At 41.6% G+C, this 19,211-nt stretch overlaps 1 protein-coding gene across 1 annotated transcript; it reads right to left on the reverse strand.

The window, feature by feature from the left end:
- Positions 1–13,948: 13,948 nt before the first annotated feature.
- LOC138883520 (uncharacterized) lies at positions 13,949–14,392 on the reverse strand. Its single transcript, XM_070164212.1, has one exon. It carries the CDS (start codon positions 14,390–14,392, stop codon positions 13,949–13,951), a length of 444 nt encoding a protein of 147 aa, XP_070020313.1.
- Positions 14,393–19,211: the final 4,819 nt, after the last annotated feature.

The following is a 19,211-nucleotide window of genomic DNA, read 5'->3' on the forward strand; positions in this document are numbered from 1 at the left end:
GCCTTACATACTCAGTACTTTATTCGTACTGACGTCCTTTTATTTGTGGACGCTGCATGTCGTGCTGCAGGTCCTGATAGACAGGCAGGTGCAGCTCCCCCACCACAGTAGACTGTCCAGTTCAGCGGTGATTGGCGAGATCCCTTCTCCGGACTTGCCTTGGTCTTGGTATGCAATTTTTGTTATAGACATTATGGGTATGTCGGGGCCCTGTTCCGGCTATGTTGCAACACTTATGTTCTTTTAGAGGCTCATAGACAGGTGTCGGCTCATGTATAGTTTGGTATGCCTTGTCGGCTAGTTTTTGTTGTATAGTCTTTCATAGTAGCGTGGTAGCTCATACCTTATACGTAGTTTCTTGATTGTCTGGTCATCCCCTGCTATGTATGTTCATGCCGTCATATTTTATTGCTGGTTGTCCATGATCTAGGTCTACCATTTATATTGATCTCGTCAGCCTTAAAAGATAATAATGAAGGTTAGATGAAATGTACGTTGGTGCTCGGCAAGTGTGGTCGGGTGCTAGTCATGGCCCTTCAGTTTGGGTCGTGACAAACTTGGTATCAGAGCAAGTCTGTCCTAGGGGTTGTCTATGAGCCGTGTCTAGTAGAGTCTTGATTATGGATGTGTAGCGCGCCACATTTATAATCAGGAGGCTACATGACATCTAGGGTTGTTACCTTCTTCCTGAATCTAGATCGTGCGTAGAGTTGAGTCGTAAGTGTTCGTCTCTAATATTCACCTTGTTTTTTTCAGTGATGCCTTCGACTAGGAAGCAAACGATTAGTAGACGGCTTGATACAGCAGCGGGAGAGGGTACCAGTCAGGTTCCCCAAGTCAGAGCAGGACAAAGTGAGGCTCAAAGTGAGATGCCCTCTCATACCTCATCTACTCCATCTCCTCCAGAGGATATTAGAAGGCACCCAGCGCCTCCAGTTCCTCCGTCTGGCACTCCAGACCAGGATATGCGGAGTGCTTTGCAGTTATTGACTAGCTTGGTAGCTGCTCAGGATCAGAGGCAGAATACAGGTGCTGCTGAGAAACCAGTTAGTACAAGAGTTCGTGATTTTATTAATTTAGACCCTCCAGTGTTTACCGGATCAGACCCCAAGGAGGACCCACAGACTTTTATTGACCAGGTTCATCGTACACTTCGGGTTATGCATGTTAGTGATACAGAGGCAGTAGAGTTGGCTTCTTATCGGCTACGGGATTTAGCGGTTCTCTGGTATGATAGTTGGGAGAGATCCAGGGGTCCGAACCCTCCTCCAGCTGTGTGGAAGGAATTTTCTGAGGCCTTTCTTCGTCACTACTTGCCAGTTGAGATACGACGAGCTAGAGCTGATAAGTTCTTGAACCTTAGACAAGGTAATATGAGTGTGCGAGAGTACAGTATGCAGTTTGATTCTTTGGCAAGGTATGCTCCCCATATGGTGGCCGAGATGAGTGATAGGGTGCATATGTTCGTGAATGGGTTGGGACCACATCTGATAAATGAGTGTACGACAGCCTCCTTGGTGGAGGGCATGGATATTTCCCGTATTCAAGCTTATGCCCAGACCCTAGAGGATCGTAAGCGCCAGCAGAGGGCAGTTAGGGAGCAGGATAGGGGCCAGCATAAGAGGGCAAGATTTGCAGGGTATTCTGATGACTTCAGAGGCCGCATCAGGCCACAGTTTTCGAGTAGTTCGGCGCCACCTGTAGCTAGTGTTCCTCCACAGTTTCAGAGGCCTCGATATGATCGATCCTATTCTGGTCCAGGTCAGAGTTCGCGGGCATCTGGCTCGCAACATCACAGGGATACTAGTCAGATGAGACCCCCAACACCACATTGTGATCAGTGCGGCAAGGCCCACTTTGGACTGTGTCGTCGAGGTTCTGATGCATGCTATTCGTGCGGGCAGCCTGGCCATATGATGCGGGATTGTCCTAATAGAGGAGGTGATGGTATGGCTCAGCCGACTGGATCTGTGTCTGGTTCTTCCTCATCAGTTCGACCTCCAGCACGGGGTTTTCAGCAGTCGACAGGTCGTGGTAGGGGTAGAGGTGCAGTGCCGAGTTCGAGTGGTGCTCAAAATCGAACCTATGCTCTAGTAGGTCGACAGGATCTCGAGTCGTCTCCAGATGTTGTTACAGGTATTATATCTGTGTTTTCTTATGATGTATATGCGCTGATTGATCCGGGATCTACATTATCATATGTTACACCCTTTGTGGCTAATAAGTTTGGCATTGAACCTGAATTGATAAGTAAACCCCTCGCGGTATCTACTCCGATAGGAGATTCTGTGATTGCTAGAAGGGTATATAGAGGTTGCACTGTGATGATTTGTAGTCGTCAAACCTCGGCAAATTTATTTGAGTTAGAAATGGTTGATTTTGATGTGATAATGGGAATGGACTGGTTGGCCTCATGCTATGCAAATGTTGACTGTCGTACGAAGATGGTTAGGTTCCAATTTCCGGGTGAACCCATCATTGAATGGAAAGGGAACATTGCTACACCGAAAGGTAGGTTTATTTCCTATCTTAAGGCAAGGAAAATGATCTCAAAAGGTTACATTTATCATCTCGTTCGCGTTAGGGATGCGGAGGCGAAACCGCCTACTTTACAATCAATCCCTGTGGTCAACGAATTCCCAGATGTTTTCCCAGATGAACTCCCAGGCCTTCCTCCTGAAAGGGAGATTGAGTTTAGCATTGATGTGTTGCCTGACACTCAACCGATCTCTATTCCTCCATACAGAATGGCCCCGGCAGAGTTGCGAGAGTTGAAGGTGCAGTTGAAGGACTTGCTGGATAAGGGCTTTATTAGGCCTAGCACTTCACCTTGGGGTGCACCAGTCCTATTCGTGCGGAAGAAAGACGGGTCGTTACGGATGTGTATCGACTATCGACAGTTGAATAAGTCTACTATAAAGAACAAGTATCCACTTCCAAGAATTGATGACCTGTTTGACCAACTCCAGGGTGCCAAGTATTTCTCTAAGATTGATTTACGTTCAGGGTATCATCAGGTGAGGGTTAGGGAGAAGGATATTCCAAAGACGGCCTTCCGGACAAGATATGGGCACTTTGAGTTCTTGGTGATGTCGTTCGGGCTAACAAATGCCCCAACAGCTTTTATGGATCTCATGAATACTATATTCAGGCCCTATCTTGATGTGTTCGTGATTGTATTCATTGATGACATTCTAGTGTATTCTCGTTCGGAGGCGGAACATGCGGGCCACTTGCGGATAGTATTACAGACGCTTCAGGATCGTAAGTTATATGCTAAGCTCTCCAAATGTGAATTCTGGCTGAACTCAGTAGCATTCCTTGGCCATGTGATATCTGATGAGGGTATTAGTGTCGACACTCAGAAGATCGATGCAGTAAAGAATTGGCCGAGACCTACAACACCATCAGAAGTCCGCAGCTTCCTAGGGCTAGCAGGATATTATAGGCGGTTTGTAGAAGGATTTTCCTCTATATCATCACCATTGACTAAGTTAACACAAAAAGCTACCAAATTCCAGTGGTCTGACACTTGTGAACGTAGTTTTCAGGAGCTGAAGAATCGATTGACATCTGCACCAGTGCTCACTCTTCCTGAAGGAACAGAAGGTTATGTGGTATATTGTGATGCCTCAGGTATAGGTTTGGGGTGCGTATTGATGCAGCGTGGGAATGTGATTGCTTATGCATCAAGACAATTGAAGAAGCATGAAAAGAATTATCCAACCCATGATTTGGAATTGGCTGCAGTAATATATGCTTTGAAGATATGGCGGCACTACTTATACGGCGTCCATGTTGACATCTACACAGATCACAAGAGTTTACAATACATCTTCAAGCAGAAAGAGTTGAATTTGAGGCAGCGTAGGTGGCTTGAATTATTGAAAGACTACGACGTCGAGATATTGTATCATCCCGGTAAAGCCAATGTTGTGGCAGACGCTCTCAGCCGTAAATCAATGGGAAGCTTAGTACATATTGAGGCAGGTAGATGGGGGTTGATTAAAGAGCTTCATCAGCTAGCCAATATGAGAATCAGATTGTTAGACTCTGATGACGGAGGTGTTACTGTACAGAATACATCAGAATCATCTTTGGTAGCCGAGGTAAAAGCACGACAATATGAAGATCCTATCTTAGTACGATTAAGAGAAAGCATTCAACAGTGTAAAAGTATGGCTTTTGGGATCGGAAAAGACGGGGCACTGAGATACCAGAGCCGATTGTGTGTGCCTAATGTGGCAGGGTTGCGAGAGAAGATTATGAATGAGATTCATCAATCCCGATATTCCATCCATCCCGGCTCGACAAAGATGTATCATGATGTCAAGGAGCAGTATTGGTGGGATAATATGAAGAAGTCTATTGCAGAATTTGTAGCCCAGTGTCCCAATTGTCAACAAGTAAAGATAGAACATCAGAAACCCGGTGGATTGCTTCAAAATATAGAGATTCCGACCTGGAAGTGGGAGGTGATTAATATGGACTTCATTATTGGATTACCTCGCTCTTATCATAAGTTTGACTCCATCTGGGTGATAATTGATCGACTTACAAAATGTGCCCATTTTCTGCCAGTGAAGACAACTTACACGGCTGAAGATTATGCAAAGTTGTATATCAAGGAGATTGTTAGGCTTCATGGTGTGCCCATATCTATTATATCAGACCGAGGAGCTCAATTTACGGCTAACTTTTGGAGGTCTTTCCAGAAGGGTTTAGGCACACAGGTAAATCTCAGCACTGCATTTCATCCGCAGACTGACGGACAGGCTGAACGTACCATTCAGACACTGGAAGATATGCTACGAGCATGTGTTCTAGATTTTAAGGGGAATTGGGATGATCATCTTCCACTCATAGAATTCGCCTATAACAATAGCTACCATTCCAGTATTAAAATGGCCCCATACGAGGCACTATACGGGAGGAGATGTAGATCACCAGTTGGATGGTTCGAAGTCGGTGAAACAGAATTATATGGGCCAGATTTGATTCACCAAGCTATTGAGAAGGTGAAAGTGATACAGGAGCGATTGAGGACGGCACAAAGCAGGCAAAAATCTTATTCTGATGTCCGACGTCGTGATCTAGAGTTTGAGGTTGGTGATTGGGTTTTCCTGAGGATCTCACCAATGAAGGGTATTATGCGTTTTGGGAAGAAAGGTAAGCTGAGTCCAAGGTATATCGGGCCGTATAAAATTCTTCGACGGATTGGACAGGTTGCTTATGAGTTAGAATTGCCATCCGAATTGGAATTTGTCCACCCGGTATTCCATGTATCTATGTTGAGAAAATGTATTGGAGACCCTTCTCGAGTCGTCCCTATCAAAGATGTACAAGTTACAGAGGACCTATCATATGAAGAAGTGCCAGTGGCGATATTAGATCGGCAAGTCCGCAAGCTGAGAACAAAAGATGTAGCTTCCGTCAAAGTATTGTGGAGGAACAAAAATATGGAAGAAATGACATGGGAAGCAGAAGAGGAGATGAAGTCTAAATACCCTTACTTATTCCAGAATGAAGATAACAAGGATGCTGGTGGAAGACAGGATACATTGGAAGGTGAAACGGCTCTATGAGGTAAGCAATAATTTGAGAATACTCCTCCTTAATACAAAATGGTGATATGTAGATAATGTAAATACGCATAATGCTTTGTGTAGCCTTGTGAAGCCATATGTTGGGCTTAATTACTTGCAAGTTTTGCTAGTGACCATTTTATAGGGGAAAATTGATCGAACGATGATTTAAACTCCCCATAAACCCTTACATTCGAGGACGAATGTTCCTAAGGGGGGAGGGTGTTACAACCCATATCCACATGTGTTAGTTCATGCCATATATTAGTTAACATAAATCCAAGAAGGAATTATCTTTGAGATGATAAGAAGTCAATCCTATTGGTCTTAAGTGATACAAGAGTGTATAAGGGTGATTAACCAGTATTAGAAGTTAAACGAATCAAGGATGTTGTAACTCATATTTTCAGGTAATCTAGCGGTTCTTAATACACTCAAGAGGTCATTTATTAAGGTATTTTAATCATATAATATCCGTATCATAAGTCTTGAAGTCAAACGAGTTATGAAACAAAAGTCGACAAAAGTTGTCGCAACTTAGGTTCATAATTTTACTTAAACATTAGGTCAAATGTTTCTAATATTTTCTCATAATTTACAAGGAATTACGGGGTTATCTACCAACCAAATTAAAGATCTATGAGTCTAGTTTCCAACGCATTAAACCGTTCATCGATACGATCTCGGAGTAGAAAGATATTCGCGTTTTCGCGAGACTGCGCCAAGCACCTCTCTATGGGGCCCACTAAGGCGGTTTAAGATATTTGGACCTATATAGGATGCCTCCAACCCGTTTTAAGTCATTTGTTCTCACTATTTTCAGATCTTAGAACCCTAGGAACATCCTCTCAAGGTTCTCTCAAGATTCAAGACCCAAAAAAGGGCAAACAACACAAATCAAGTGTCGGGAATTCCGTGGCGCTAGTAAGTCTCTTGTTCTTCTTGTTGTTGCTCATTTTTGTGTCGTTCCAGCTCGTGTGGGAGGTTGTTTTAAAGGGTTTATGTTCTGTAAATACTCCCTCATGTTCTTAATATCAATCCTAGGTGATTTCAAGCCTTCTAAAGTGATTCTAGTGCCGAAAAACACTAATTGATCGCTAGTTTCGCTTTTTTGTTGTTGTGGCAGCATTGGAGGGATATTTCATGGAAATTTAAGGTCAAATTGGAGTTGTTCTTTCTGTATAAAGGTAAGGAACCTCTTACTCTATATGTATTTAAGATTATCCAAGTTGCGGCTAAGCCATTGAAGCTAGAACTTGTGAGATATATATCGAAAGGCTTGGTAGTAATGTTATTGTTTTGTGGACTGTTTTGCGTTGTTGTTGGGCTGCGTATTTTACTACTATCTTGTGGAGTTTTGGAGGAGGAAGGGTGTGGATAAACACCATATATATGTAGGGTTATGGGCTGATAGTTATCCGTAACATTTCCAGGTTGTTTGACACGACTACGGTGGTCGTCGTATGTATGAAGTGATTAGGCTGTGTGTGGACTATTTTGGGAGGCTCAATATGTTTATTATTGATGTTGTTTGGGCTGTTTGGTGACTGTTTTGAATGGTGTGAGGTCATATATATAGGGGAGGTGCTGTCCGTTTCATCGTAAAATAGGTTGGGGTCGATACATAATAGTTATGACGCTTAAATGATAACGATAGTATCGTTTCTCTTATTGTAGACTAAGGAGTTTTGACAATTGCATAGCTTGAGATTGGGGCAGTATATACAAGGTATGTGAGGCTATCCCTTTCCTTCTTTTGCACGACTCCGATTGTACATAATGTAATGAACGATCTTCCAAGATACTCTACTCTTAGAAGCTAGCAGTACTTACATTGTTTTCCCTCTTATGGAACGATTGATGTTAATGTTGCTTCTCTTAGTCTTATGTTATCAATGTTGTTGGTACTTCCTGATTCTTATAAGGTTCATAGTGAAGAGTTAGTCCTAATAACGTGTATAGAGGATACCGACCTTACGTCACTCCGAAAGGTTTAGAATGTGATTCCATGAGTCGAGCATGCATTATATATATGTATCTATTTTACTCTACCGAGCCACACTATAGTTGGCCGGGTACGGCACCTATTGTGCAACCACTGATCAGTTGGGTTTTACCGAGCTCCACGTGGCCGGGTACGATTCTACCGAGCCTATTATGGCCGGGTACGATATGATGATGATGATGCCCACAGAGGCGAATGCTTTAAAGGTTTATGTATTTATACATATGTATCATGCATTTCATGTAAGTAGCCCTCAGAGGTACTAAGATGTTACAGGTTGTATATTCTCTATCCTTGCTTACATTACTGATCGTATTTATGGTTCTTTGCCTTACATACTCAGTACTTTATTCGTACTGACGTCCTTTTATTTGTGGACGCTGCATGTCGTGCTGCAGGTCCTGATAGACAGGCAGGTGCAGCTCCCCCACCACAGTAGACTGTCCAGTTCAGCGGTGATTGGCGAGATCCCTTCTCCGGACTTGCCTTGGTCTTGGTATGCAATTTTTGTTATAGACATTATGGGTATGTCGGGGCCCTGTTCCGGCTATGTTGCAACACTTATGTTCTTTTAGAGGCTCATAGACAGGTGTCGGCTCATGTATAGTTTGGTATGCCTTGTCGGCTAGTTTTTGTTGTATAGTCTTTCATAGTAGCGTGGTAGCTCATACCTTATACGTAGTTTCTTGATTGTCTGGTCATCCCCTGCTATGTATGTTCATGCCGTCATATTTTATTGCTGGTTTTCCATGATCTAGGTCTACCATTTATATTGATCTTGTCAGCCTTAAAAGATAATAATGAAGGTTAGATGAAATGTACGTTGGTGCTCGGCAAGTGTGGTCGGGTGCTAGTCATGGCCCTTCAGTTTGGGTCGTGACATGCTCATCCACTCAGTACTATATATGGATCATACGTCCCAGGGAAGATCCATCTCGGAATATATACATCTCTAATAGCAGTCACTCAGTAATGAGGAAGGGCAATCCAGCCCTATGGAGAAGATCCATATCCAGATAATGATAATAACCTCACAACCACTCAGTATTGTATATGGATCACACGGCCCAGGGAAGATCCATCCTAGATTATATATATCACTGACTATCAGTCTCTAGTACCGAGGAAAAATAGGCCAGTCCAGCCACATGGAGAAGATCCATCTCCATACCAAGGGAAGATCCATCCCTAAATTTAGTGCTCGCTGGGGGTGTGTTAGACTCTAAAGGGGATCCTACAGCCCAAGTGCTATCATAATTATCATCATAATCGTTGCAGCGTGCAGCTTGATCCCATAACTGTCACTTATAATCAGGCTCTCAGCCTCACTCAGTCAACACTCTTCAGTCTCACACACACGGGCTCACAATGCTATGAAACTAGCCCGAAATAATGATATGATGTGCCAACATAATAACAACTGAGACTGAGACATGATATGGTATGCATGAATAAGACTGAGTAGAGAATATTGATGGAGCTAATGAGATGACAACAAGAAACAACCACTCGGGTCTCAACAGTATTGGTGTGAAGCCCTAACATGGTAATTAGCATGATTTATAGCTCATTTACTTAGTCACATAATAGGCACATGGATATTAGCAAGAGAAAATCACTACGCAGTGCCATGGAATGAACTAGGCCACAATTCTTGCGGTGCATGCCCAAACGCCCATCACTTGGCATTTGCGTCACCTCAGTACTAATAACATAATAGATAGCGTGGGGTTTCAAACCCTCAGAACCAAGTTTGAAATCATTACTTACCTCAACAAAACCAAATCCTACTCCGCGATGCCTTTACCCCTCAAATCGACATCCGGATGCTCCGAATCTAGCCATAAATAATTTGATACAATCAACACGAGCTAAAGGAATCAATCCCATAAGAAAATGCTAAGCTTTAGGCCAAAAGTAAAAAAGGTCAACTAAAAAGTCGGGCTCCGGGCTCACGTCTAGAAATCCGACCAAAATTAAAAAATCTGATAACCCACTCAATTACGAGACTGCCCATACTAGTTCCACTCAATTTCAACTTCGAATCGACTTTCAAATCTCAAAAGTTCATTTGTATGGAACTCCACAAATTTCCCCCCAAATTCCATCCCAAATTACTAATCAAATGATGAAATCAATGACATGTTCATGATTATTCGCCTCAAACCTAGCTCCCAATGTCCAAAATGTGAAATAAAACCCTAGACCTCGCTTATATAGTGCTCCCTGAACTTCCATTTTGTAGTCCATGTATTTCTAACCACGTCCTCACACTCTCCACATCGGTCCACAAAATGCTACTGCGGTCGTAGGTCCTGAGATATCAACTACCACGGTCCGCATATAATTCACTACGGCCGCACAATCCTCACTGTGGTCCGCGAAATCCTATCACGACCACATAGTACCATCGGGGTCCACGAAATTCCTTCCGTGGCCTCACTTCCAAGATCCGAGACCTACAACTTTCCAACACCAGATATCATATATCTCCAACTTCCAAAGCCAAATAGTGATCCGATATCTACCTGAAACTCACCCCCCTTGAAACGTCGATCAAACGTACCAACACATCCCATAACATCATTCAAACTTTAGTCGAACCTTTGAATTACTTAAAACAACATCAAAACGCCAAATTACACTCGGATTCAAGCCTAAGAACTTCTAAATTTTTAGATTCCACAAACGATGACGAAATCTATCAAATCACGTCCATATGAACAAAAATCTTGCACACAAGTCACAAATGAAACTATGAGCCTACCTCAACTCTCGAAATTTCATTCCGATGTCGTTTACTCATAAGTCAATAAGTCAACATCCGGTCAACTTCCTTAACTTAAGCCTTCTTAAAAGAGATTAAGTGTCTCAATTCTCTCCAAAATCACTCCTAATCTGAACCAACTAACGCGATACGATCAAATACAACTGAAGAACACAAAATGAAGCGGATAATGGGGAACATGGCTATAAATCTCGAAACGACCGACTGGGTCCTTACAGTTACACTCAAAATACTAATTGTTGTCCAGTTCAACAACATGATTAAATCTCTTTCTTTCAAAATCTCAAATTCTCTAACAACAAACTTAATAATTTCACCAAAATATATTGAACAAGAAGCACAAGTTTGAGAGAGTTTCTCCACAAATCTAAACCTAGGGTTTCAAATAAGCTTAACCCATCTTGATTCTTGAAGATAACATTCCAACATATATTCAAAAGAGAATGACTAAAACTTTTATGTAAACTAGTGTGATCTTGATAGTAGTGGGAGAATGGAACTTGTGTGGATTGAGAGTTCTCCAATATAGGGGTAGAACAAAGAAGAAGAAGCAGAAGAAGAAGCAGAAAATGTCTTATGAGAGATAGAAAGAGATTTTGTTAATATAAAGGGTTTATCTCCCAAATGGGTAGAAGCTAACTATTAACTTTATCAAATGGGTCAAAATAGATTTAAGGGATCCAATAGGATATACTAAGTTTTTTTTATACTCCCTTTTTTTAAAATCAAATAAAGTAGAAAAATTAAATTTAAGAAAAGTGATAAAACATTAGCAATAAAAACAAGATCACCTAAATACACATAATTTATTTATAAAATTCAGGGTATTACAACCATCTCTCTCTTAAATAAAATTTTGTACCAAAATTTACCTGATACTAGTCTTGAAATAATGTGGATATTGCAGTCGCATGTCCTCCTCTTGCTCCTAGATAGCTTCCTTACCAGAGTGATTTCTCCATAGGACTTTCACTAAGGGGATTCTCTTGTTCCTAAGCTCTTTAATTCACGAGCCAAGATTTGGATCTAAATTTCCTCATATGTTATGTCAGGATTAACTTCAATGGACTCAATAAGAAGAACATGAGATGGATCAGAGCGATATCTTCTAAGCATAGAAACATGGAAGACATCATGGATCTTGTATAATTTAGGTGGCAAAGCTAGCTTATATGCAACTAGTCCAATTTTTTCAAGTATTTCATAAGGTCCAATTAATCGAGGACTAAGTTTTCCTTTCTGTCCAAATCGCATAATCTTCTTCCATGGAGAAACCTTTAAAAATACCTTATCGCCCACCTGATGCTCAATTTCACGCCTTTTAAGATCAACATATGACTTTTGGCTGTCTGAAGCAATTTTCAAACAATCTTTGATGATTTTTACCTTATCTTCAGTTTGTTCTACAATCTCAGGACCAACCAATTTCCTTTCACCAACTTCACTCCAGCAGAGAGGAGTTCTACATTTTCTCCCATATAAAGCTTCATAAGGAAGCATACCTATACTTGTCTGGTAGCTATTATAAGCAAATTCTATCAAGGCCAAGTGTTTGTCCCAACCACCCTCAAATTCAATAATACATGCTCGAAGCATATCTTTCAAGACCTTGTATTACCCTCTTGGACTGGCCTCTATTTGTGGATGGAAAGCAGTACTAAAATTCAACCTGGAACCCAAAGCTTCTTACAAGCTAGGCCAAAATCTGGATGTAAATCTTGGATCTCTGTTAGAGACAATAGAAACAGGGATTCCATGCAGCCTCACAATCTCATTAATGTATAATTATGACAAACGTTCTAATGAATAGTCCATTCTGATTGCCAAAAAATGAGCAATCTTAGTTAGTCTATCTACAATGACCCAAATTGCATCATGATTCCTTTGAGTACATGGAAGTCCAGAAACAAAGTCCATCGTTATCCTTTCCCATTTCCACTCATGTATTAACAAGGGTTGCAGTAGACCAGCTTTTACTTGATGACAAACCAAGCGTTTAAAAATAAACTCTACAATGTCTTTCTTCATACCACTCCACCAGTAGTGCTCCTTCATGATCCAGTACATTTTATTACCTCCAGGATACATTGCATAAGATGAACTATGTGCTTCAATCAAGATCTTCTTTCTCAATTCATCATCATTAGGAACACACAACTTATTTTTATAAAATAAGGTACCATCTTCCTTTAATGTAAAATCTTATTCTCTTCCATTTTGGACTTCTTCAACCTGTTTTACAAGCTTCTCATCTAACTTCTGTGCTTCTCGGACCTGCTCAAGTAAGACTGGCTTGACTTGCAAATTAGCAATGATAGAACCATTAGAATCAAATGAAAGACAAGCATTCATGGCTCTTAATTCAAGAAGGAAAGACAAAGGACTTAGAGTTAAATTTGAAAGGGAATTATGACTCAACGCATTTGCAACCACATTGGCTTTACCTAGATTATAATCAATCATGCAATCATAATCTTTGATGAGTTCAAGCCATCTACGTTATCTCAAGTTTAACTCTTCTTGTGTAACCAAGTACTTCAAACTTTTGTGATCAGTAAATATATGACACTTCTCCCCGTACAAATAATGCATTTTAAGGCAAAAAACAATAGCAGCAAGTTCAAGATTGTGAGTGGGATAATTCAACTCATGCGATTTCAACTTACTAATGGCATACGCAATTGCTTTCCCTTCTTGCATCAAAACACAACCCAAACCACAACACGATGCATCACTGTATATCACATAATCTTTCCCTTCAACTGGCAAAGAAAGTATCGGCGCTTGTGTCAACAAGGAATTGAGCTTTTCAAATCTCTCTTGACACTTGTCATCCCACACAAACTTGGCGTCTTTCCCCAAAAGTTTGGTCAAAGGAGAAGCTATAATAGAGAAATCCTTTACTAACCTCTTATAGTATCATGATAAACCTAAGAAACGTCTAATATCAGTTGGAGTTTTAGGGGGTTTCCAATCAACAATAGCTTGAACTTAGTAGGATCAACCTTCACACCTTTAGCTGATACAATATGCCCCCCAAAAGCCACTTCACTCAACCAAAATTCACATTTGGAAAGCTTCGCGTAGAGTTGCCTCTCCTTCAGAATTTGCATGACAGTTCAGAGATGTTTATCATGATCTTCTCTACTCTTGGAATAGACTAAAATGTCATCAATAAAAATCACCACAAATTGATCAAGGTAAGGCTTGAATACACGGTTCATTAGATCCATAAATGCACCAGGAGCATTTGTCAAACCAAATGGCATTACCAAAAATTTATAATGGCCATACCTAGTCCTAAATGCAATTTTAGGAACATCTTGCCCCCGCACTCGCAACTGATAATATCCAGACCTCAAGTCAATTTTTGAGAACAAGTTGGCACACTTCAATTTTTCAAACATGTCATCGATTCTAGGTAGTGGGCATCTGTTCTTGATTGTTACGTTGTTCAGTTGTCGGTAATCAATGCAACGCCTAAGAGTGCCATCTTTCTTTTTCACAAATAAAACAGGAGCTCCCCAAGGCGAAATACTAGGACGGACAAAAGTTATTGCAATTGAGCCTTCAACTCTTTAATTCAGCTGCAGCTATTCTATAAGGAGCGATAAAAATAGTAGTTCCAGGAACAAGCTCTATAGGAAATTCAATCTTCCTTTTTGGTGGAAACCTAGGAAGATCGTCAAAAAATACATCAGGAAAGCCACACACGGTTGGTATGTCCCTAAGACTTGGACTCCCCAATTGTGTATCGACTTGATGATCAATATAGGCATTACAACCTTGACGAATCATCTTCCTTGCCAAGACAATAGAAATAATATTAGATGTCAATGATCTTTCTTCTTGAACTACTATGTGTGAATATGCTGGAGTTCTAAAAGTCACTTTTTTCAACCTACAATCAACCAATCCATGGTGCCTATGGAGCCAATCCATACCAACAATAACATCATAGTATTGGAAGAGCTTTTCAAGCAAGTCTGCAGGGAAGACTAGATGTTGAATCATGAATGGACAATCTCGATAAATCCTGTTAACAATAGCCTGATGACCTAATGGAATCGTGACAAGCACATCAAAGTCAAGTCTCACAGATTTAACAATATCAGGAAATACAAGTGATGAGCAAACATAAGAGTGTGAAGATCCAGGATCAAATAATGTGATATGAAAAATAAGTGAAATTTACCAACAACCGTGTCCGAGCCATCTTGGTCATTCTTCTATCTCATATAGTGTCACGACCCAAAATCCCACCACGGGCGTCGTGATGCCACTTTGTCACGACCCTAAACTGGACCCGGTCATGATGGCGCCTTTCGTGAAACAAGGCCAGCTGATACAAACCCCCAAACCAACTAAATAGTTATAATAAATCATTTAAAGTCATTAATAAGCTAAAAATCCCAAAATAAAGAGTAGAATAGAACAATGCAGAAACAAACACAACCCAACATCGGTGTGTCACCAGTCATGAGCATCTAAAATCCGTCTAAGAGTATGAAAAGACAACAAAGTATACTACAAGGATAATACAAAATGAAATAAAGATAGGATGAAGAAGCACTGGGTTGCGAGCGCCGAGCAACTACCTAGTCAACTCCGAACAAGCCTGCTGGAAAGCAATTCAGCACACGCTAGCATGACCCGAGACTCCTAGGATCTGCACACAGGGTGCAGGAAGTAATGTGAGTATGCCAACTCAGTAAGTAATAAAAGTAAAGGCAGCTGAGCGATAAGAAAATATGTAAAACAAAGCATAATGCTACAACAGAACAGTAAAAACCAGAACAATGCAATAAAACAGTAAAAGCTCGCAAGAAAACCTTAGTTCAGTAAGAACCTCTTTAAAACATCTTTCAGTAGTTCAAACGAGTGATGAAAACATGGAGGAAAGGGTGGAAACATAAATCAGTCCCTCGGAAAAAATACCAATAGAACCAGCCCCTCGGGCTATCTCACAATCACTTGTATCAGCCCCTCGGGCAATAACATGAAACAACAATAGCCCTTCGTGCAATATCACATCTCACACTGGATACCCGCGCTCACTAGGGGTGTGCAGACTCTGGAGGGGCTCCTATAGCCCAAGTGCTATATCAAGCCATCTCGTGGCATAATCAAACTAGCCATCGGCCTCATAATCATGAAGCAATACACACTACTGCGGCGCGCAGCCCGATCCCATAATATCCTCACAACACAGGCCCTCGGCCTCACTCAGTCAAAAATCTCTCAAGCCACTCGGGCAACAGTAAAACATGATACTCGGCCCAAAATGTCATTTAAAGTGTCAAAAAATGGAGTAAATATGATTGAGTTATGAAAACAGTAAAATACAGCATGACTGAGTAAAAATATGAAGTCAAAGCAGTGAGGAATAGTAGTAAAAATCCCCTAAGGGTCCAAAACAGTTGGCACGAGGTCCAAATATGGCATTCAGCCCAAAGCATGATAATACTTTCCAAAACACAGTGATAGCAAATAGTTTTCAATCAAATACGCGGTTTAACAGTCATAAGGGACGGACTAAGTCACAATCCCCAGCGGTGCACGATCTCACGCTCATCATCTAGCATGTGCGTCACCTCAAAGTAGCACAACGATGTGAAATCCGGGGTTTCATACCCTCAAAAAAATATTTACAACCATTACTTACCTCTATCTAGTCCAAACTCTAGCCCGTGATGCCTTTGCCTCTTGAATCGGCCTCCGAATGCTCCAAATCTATCCAAAAACAGATTTATACCATCAAAATATGCTAAGGGAATAAATCCCATTTGAAAATAAATAATTTACATCAATTATCCCGAAATTGGCCAAACCCGACCCCTGGGCCCACGTCTCGGATTCCCACAAAAATAGTAAAACAAGAATCCTTACACTCTCACGAGTTCATACATATCAAGAATACCAAAATCCGACCACAAATAACCCCTCAAATCCCTAGATTTAGGTCTCCAATTTACAAGCCCTAACTTCCAATTTTAGGCTTTAGATTCCACAAATTTCATGTTTAATTAGGTAGAAATCACATTAGGATCGAGTATTAAGTCCATGAATCTTACCTCTAAGTGTTTCCCATTGATTCCCTCTTCAATCCTCCTCAAAAACTCCAAAATCGCTCAACAATGGTAAAACTTAGACCCAAAATTGCGGAAATGGTCTTTTAAACATTCTGCCCAGCAATTGAAATTCCCACTTCACGAACGCGGTCAATGCCTCGCGTTTGCGAAGCACAAAATCTCGTTGACCACTTATTCCTTCATTGCGATCACGTCACCCTGTACGCGAACGCGAAGCCTTAACTTCACAATCCATTGCGAATGTGACTACCAACTCGCAAACGCGAAGCACACTGACCTCGAACCCTTCGCGAACGCGGGACCCTTATCGCGAACGCGAAGGCCAAACCTCCTGCCTCTCATCCTAACCCTTCGCGAATGCGAAAGCCCACTCGCGAACGCGAAGGCCAAATGTTTGCAACACCAACAACAAATTTTCTGCAACTTTTTCCAACATGAATTGATCCGTTCAACCACCCGAAACTCACCCGAGGCCCTCGGGATCTCAACCAACCATGCCAACATTTCCCATAAAATCATTCAAACTTGTTCCAACCTTCAGAACGCTCAAAACAACATCAAAACACCAAATTGACATCGGATTCAATCCTAACAATTCCAAAACCTTCCAAATTCCGCTTTCGATCAAAAAGTCAATCAAACCTCGTCTGAATGACTTGAAATTTTGCACACACGTCACTGATGACATAACAGACCTACTCCAACTTCCAGAATTCCATTCCGACCCCTATATAAAAATCTCACCTATCAACCGGAGAATGCCAAAATTCCAATTTCGCCAATTCAAGCCTAAATCTACTCCGGATTTCCAAAATCCTTTCCGATCACGCTCCTAAGTCCCAAATCACCTCCCGAAGCTATCTGAACCATCAGAATTCACATCCGAGCCCTTTTTTCCCATAAGTCAACATCCGGTTGACTTTTCCAACTTAAGTTTACTCAAAAGAGACTAAGTGTCTCAAACCGTACCAAAACCTCTCCGAACCTGAGCCAAGCAACCCGATAACACATAATACAGCTGAACAAGATAATACGAAGCAGAAATAGGGGAAACATACCGGTAACTCATGAAATGACCGGCCGGGTCGTTACATCATCCCCCTCTTAAATAAACGTTCGTCCTCGAACGAGTCAAGAAACATACCTGAAGCCTCAAATAGGTGAGGATATCTGCTCTGCATCTCCCGCTCCAAAATAGCTACTGGCTCCACATCATAAGTCAATTCATCATCTAACTGAACCATGTTGAAATCCAAAACATGGAACGGATTTCCAATATACTTTTGGAGTATAGAAACATGAAATACCGGATGAACACTCGATAAGCTGGGTGGCAACGCAAGCTAATAAGCCACCTCCCCAATCCTCCAAAGCACCTCAAAAGGCCCAATAAACCGAGGACTCAATTTACCCTTCTTACCAAATCTCATAACACCCTTCATGGGTGAAACCTTCAGTAGAACCTTCTCACCAATGATGTAGGACACATCCCGAACCTTCCTATTAGCATAACTCTTTTTTCTCGATTGCGCTGTACGCAGCCTCTCCTGAATCACCTTCATCTTGTCTAAAGCATCTTGCACCAAGTCTGTACCCAATAATCTAGCCTCACCCAGCTCAAACCAACCAACTAGAGATCTACATTGCCTCCCATACAAAGCCTCATATGGAGTCATCTGAATACTCGTCTAGTAACTATTGTTATAAGCAAACTCTGCGAGCGATAGAAACTGATACCAAAACTCCTCCCAAAATAAATGACACAAGCGCGCAACATGTCCTCCAATATCTGAATGGTGCGCTCGGACTGCACGTCCGTCTGAGGGTGAAAAACTGTGCCCAACTCAACCTGAGTACCTAACTCTCGCTGTAGAGACCTCCAAAATTGTGAAGTAAACTGATTACCTCTATCTGAATAGATGGAAACTGGGACACCATGCAAACGAACAATCTCCCGAATATATATCTCTGCCAACTGCTCTGAAGAATAGGTAGAACACACGAGAATGAAGTGCGCGGACTTGGTCAGCCGATCCACAATCATCCAAATAGCATCGAACTTCTTCAAAGTCCGTAGGAGCCCAACTACAAAGACCATTGGTGATCTGCTCCCACTTCCACTCGGGAATATCCATCTGCTGAAGCAAGCCACCCGGTCTCTGACGCTTATATTTCACCTGCTGACAATTGAGACACCAAGATACAAATCCCACAATGTCCTTATTCATTCTCCTCCACCAATAATGTTGTATCAGATCCTGATACATCTTTACGACACCTAGATGAATGGAATACCGCCAGCTATGTGCCTCCTCCAGAATCAACTCTCGAAGCCCATCTACATTGGGCACACATATTTAGCCCTACATCCTTAACACCCAATCATCACCAATAGTCACATCCCTAGCTCCGAGCATCTAAAGGGTTACTTCACCTTTGGTGATCATACACTGACTCGGGAAATCACTAGCTACAATCGATGGAATTTTGATTGAAACTCTTTATAAAAAACGCTGCCTGAAGCATCATCGTGCTGAACACTATTCTTAAGGACACGCAAATGAGGATCATCATATTGACGCTCTGTGATGCGATCAAATAAGAAAGGCCAGGAAATCACACAAGCCAATACCCTACTAGGCTCTGAAATATCTAACCTCACAAACCGATTGGCCAAGACTTGAACATCAACTATAAGAGGTCTCTCCCCAACAGGAATATACGCCAAACTCCCCATATTC

This window comes from Nicotiana sylvestris, chromosome 12, assembly GCF_000393655.2.
Source record: "Nicotiana sylvestris chromosome 12, ASM39365v2, whole genome shotgun sequence".
In the NCBI taxonomy this organism is placed as follows: Eukaryota; Viridiplantae; Streptophyta; class Magnoliopsida; order Solanales; family Solanaceae; genus Nicotiana; species Nicotiana sylvestris.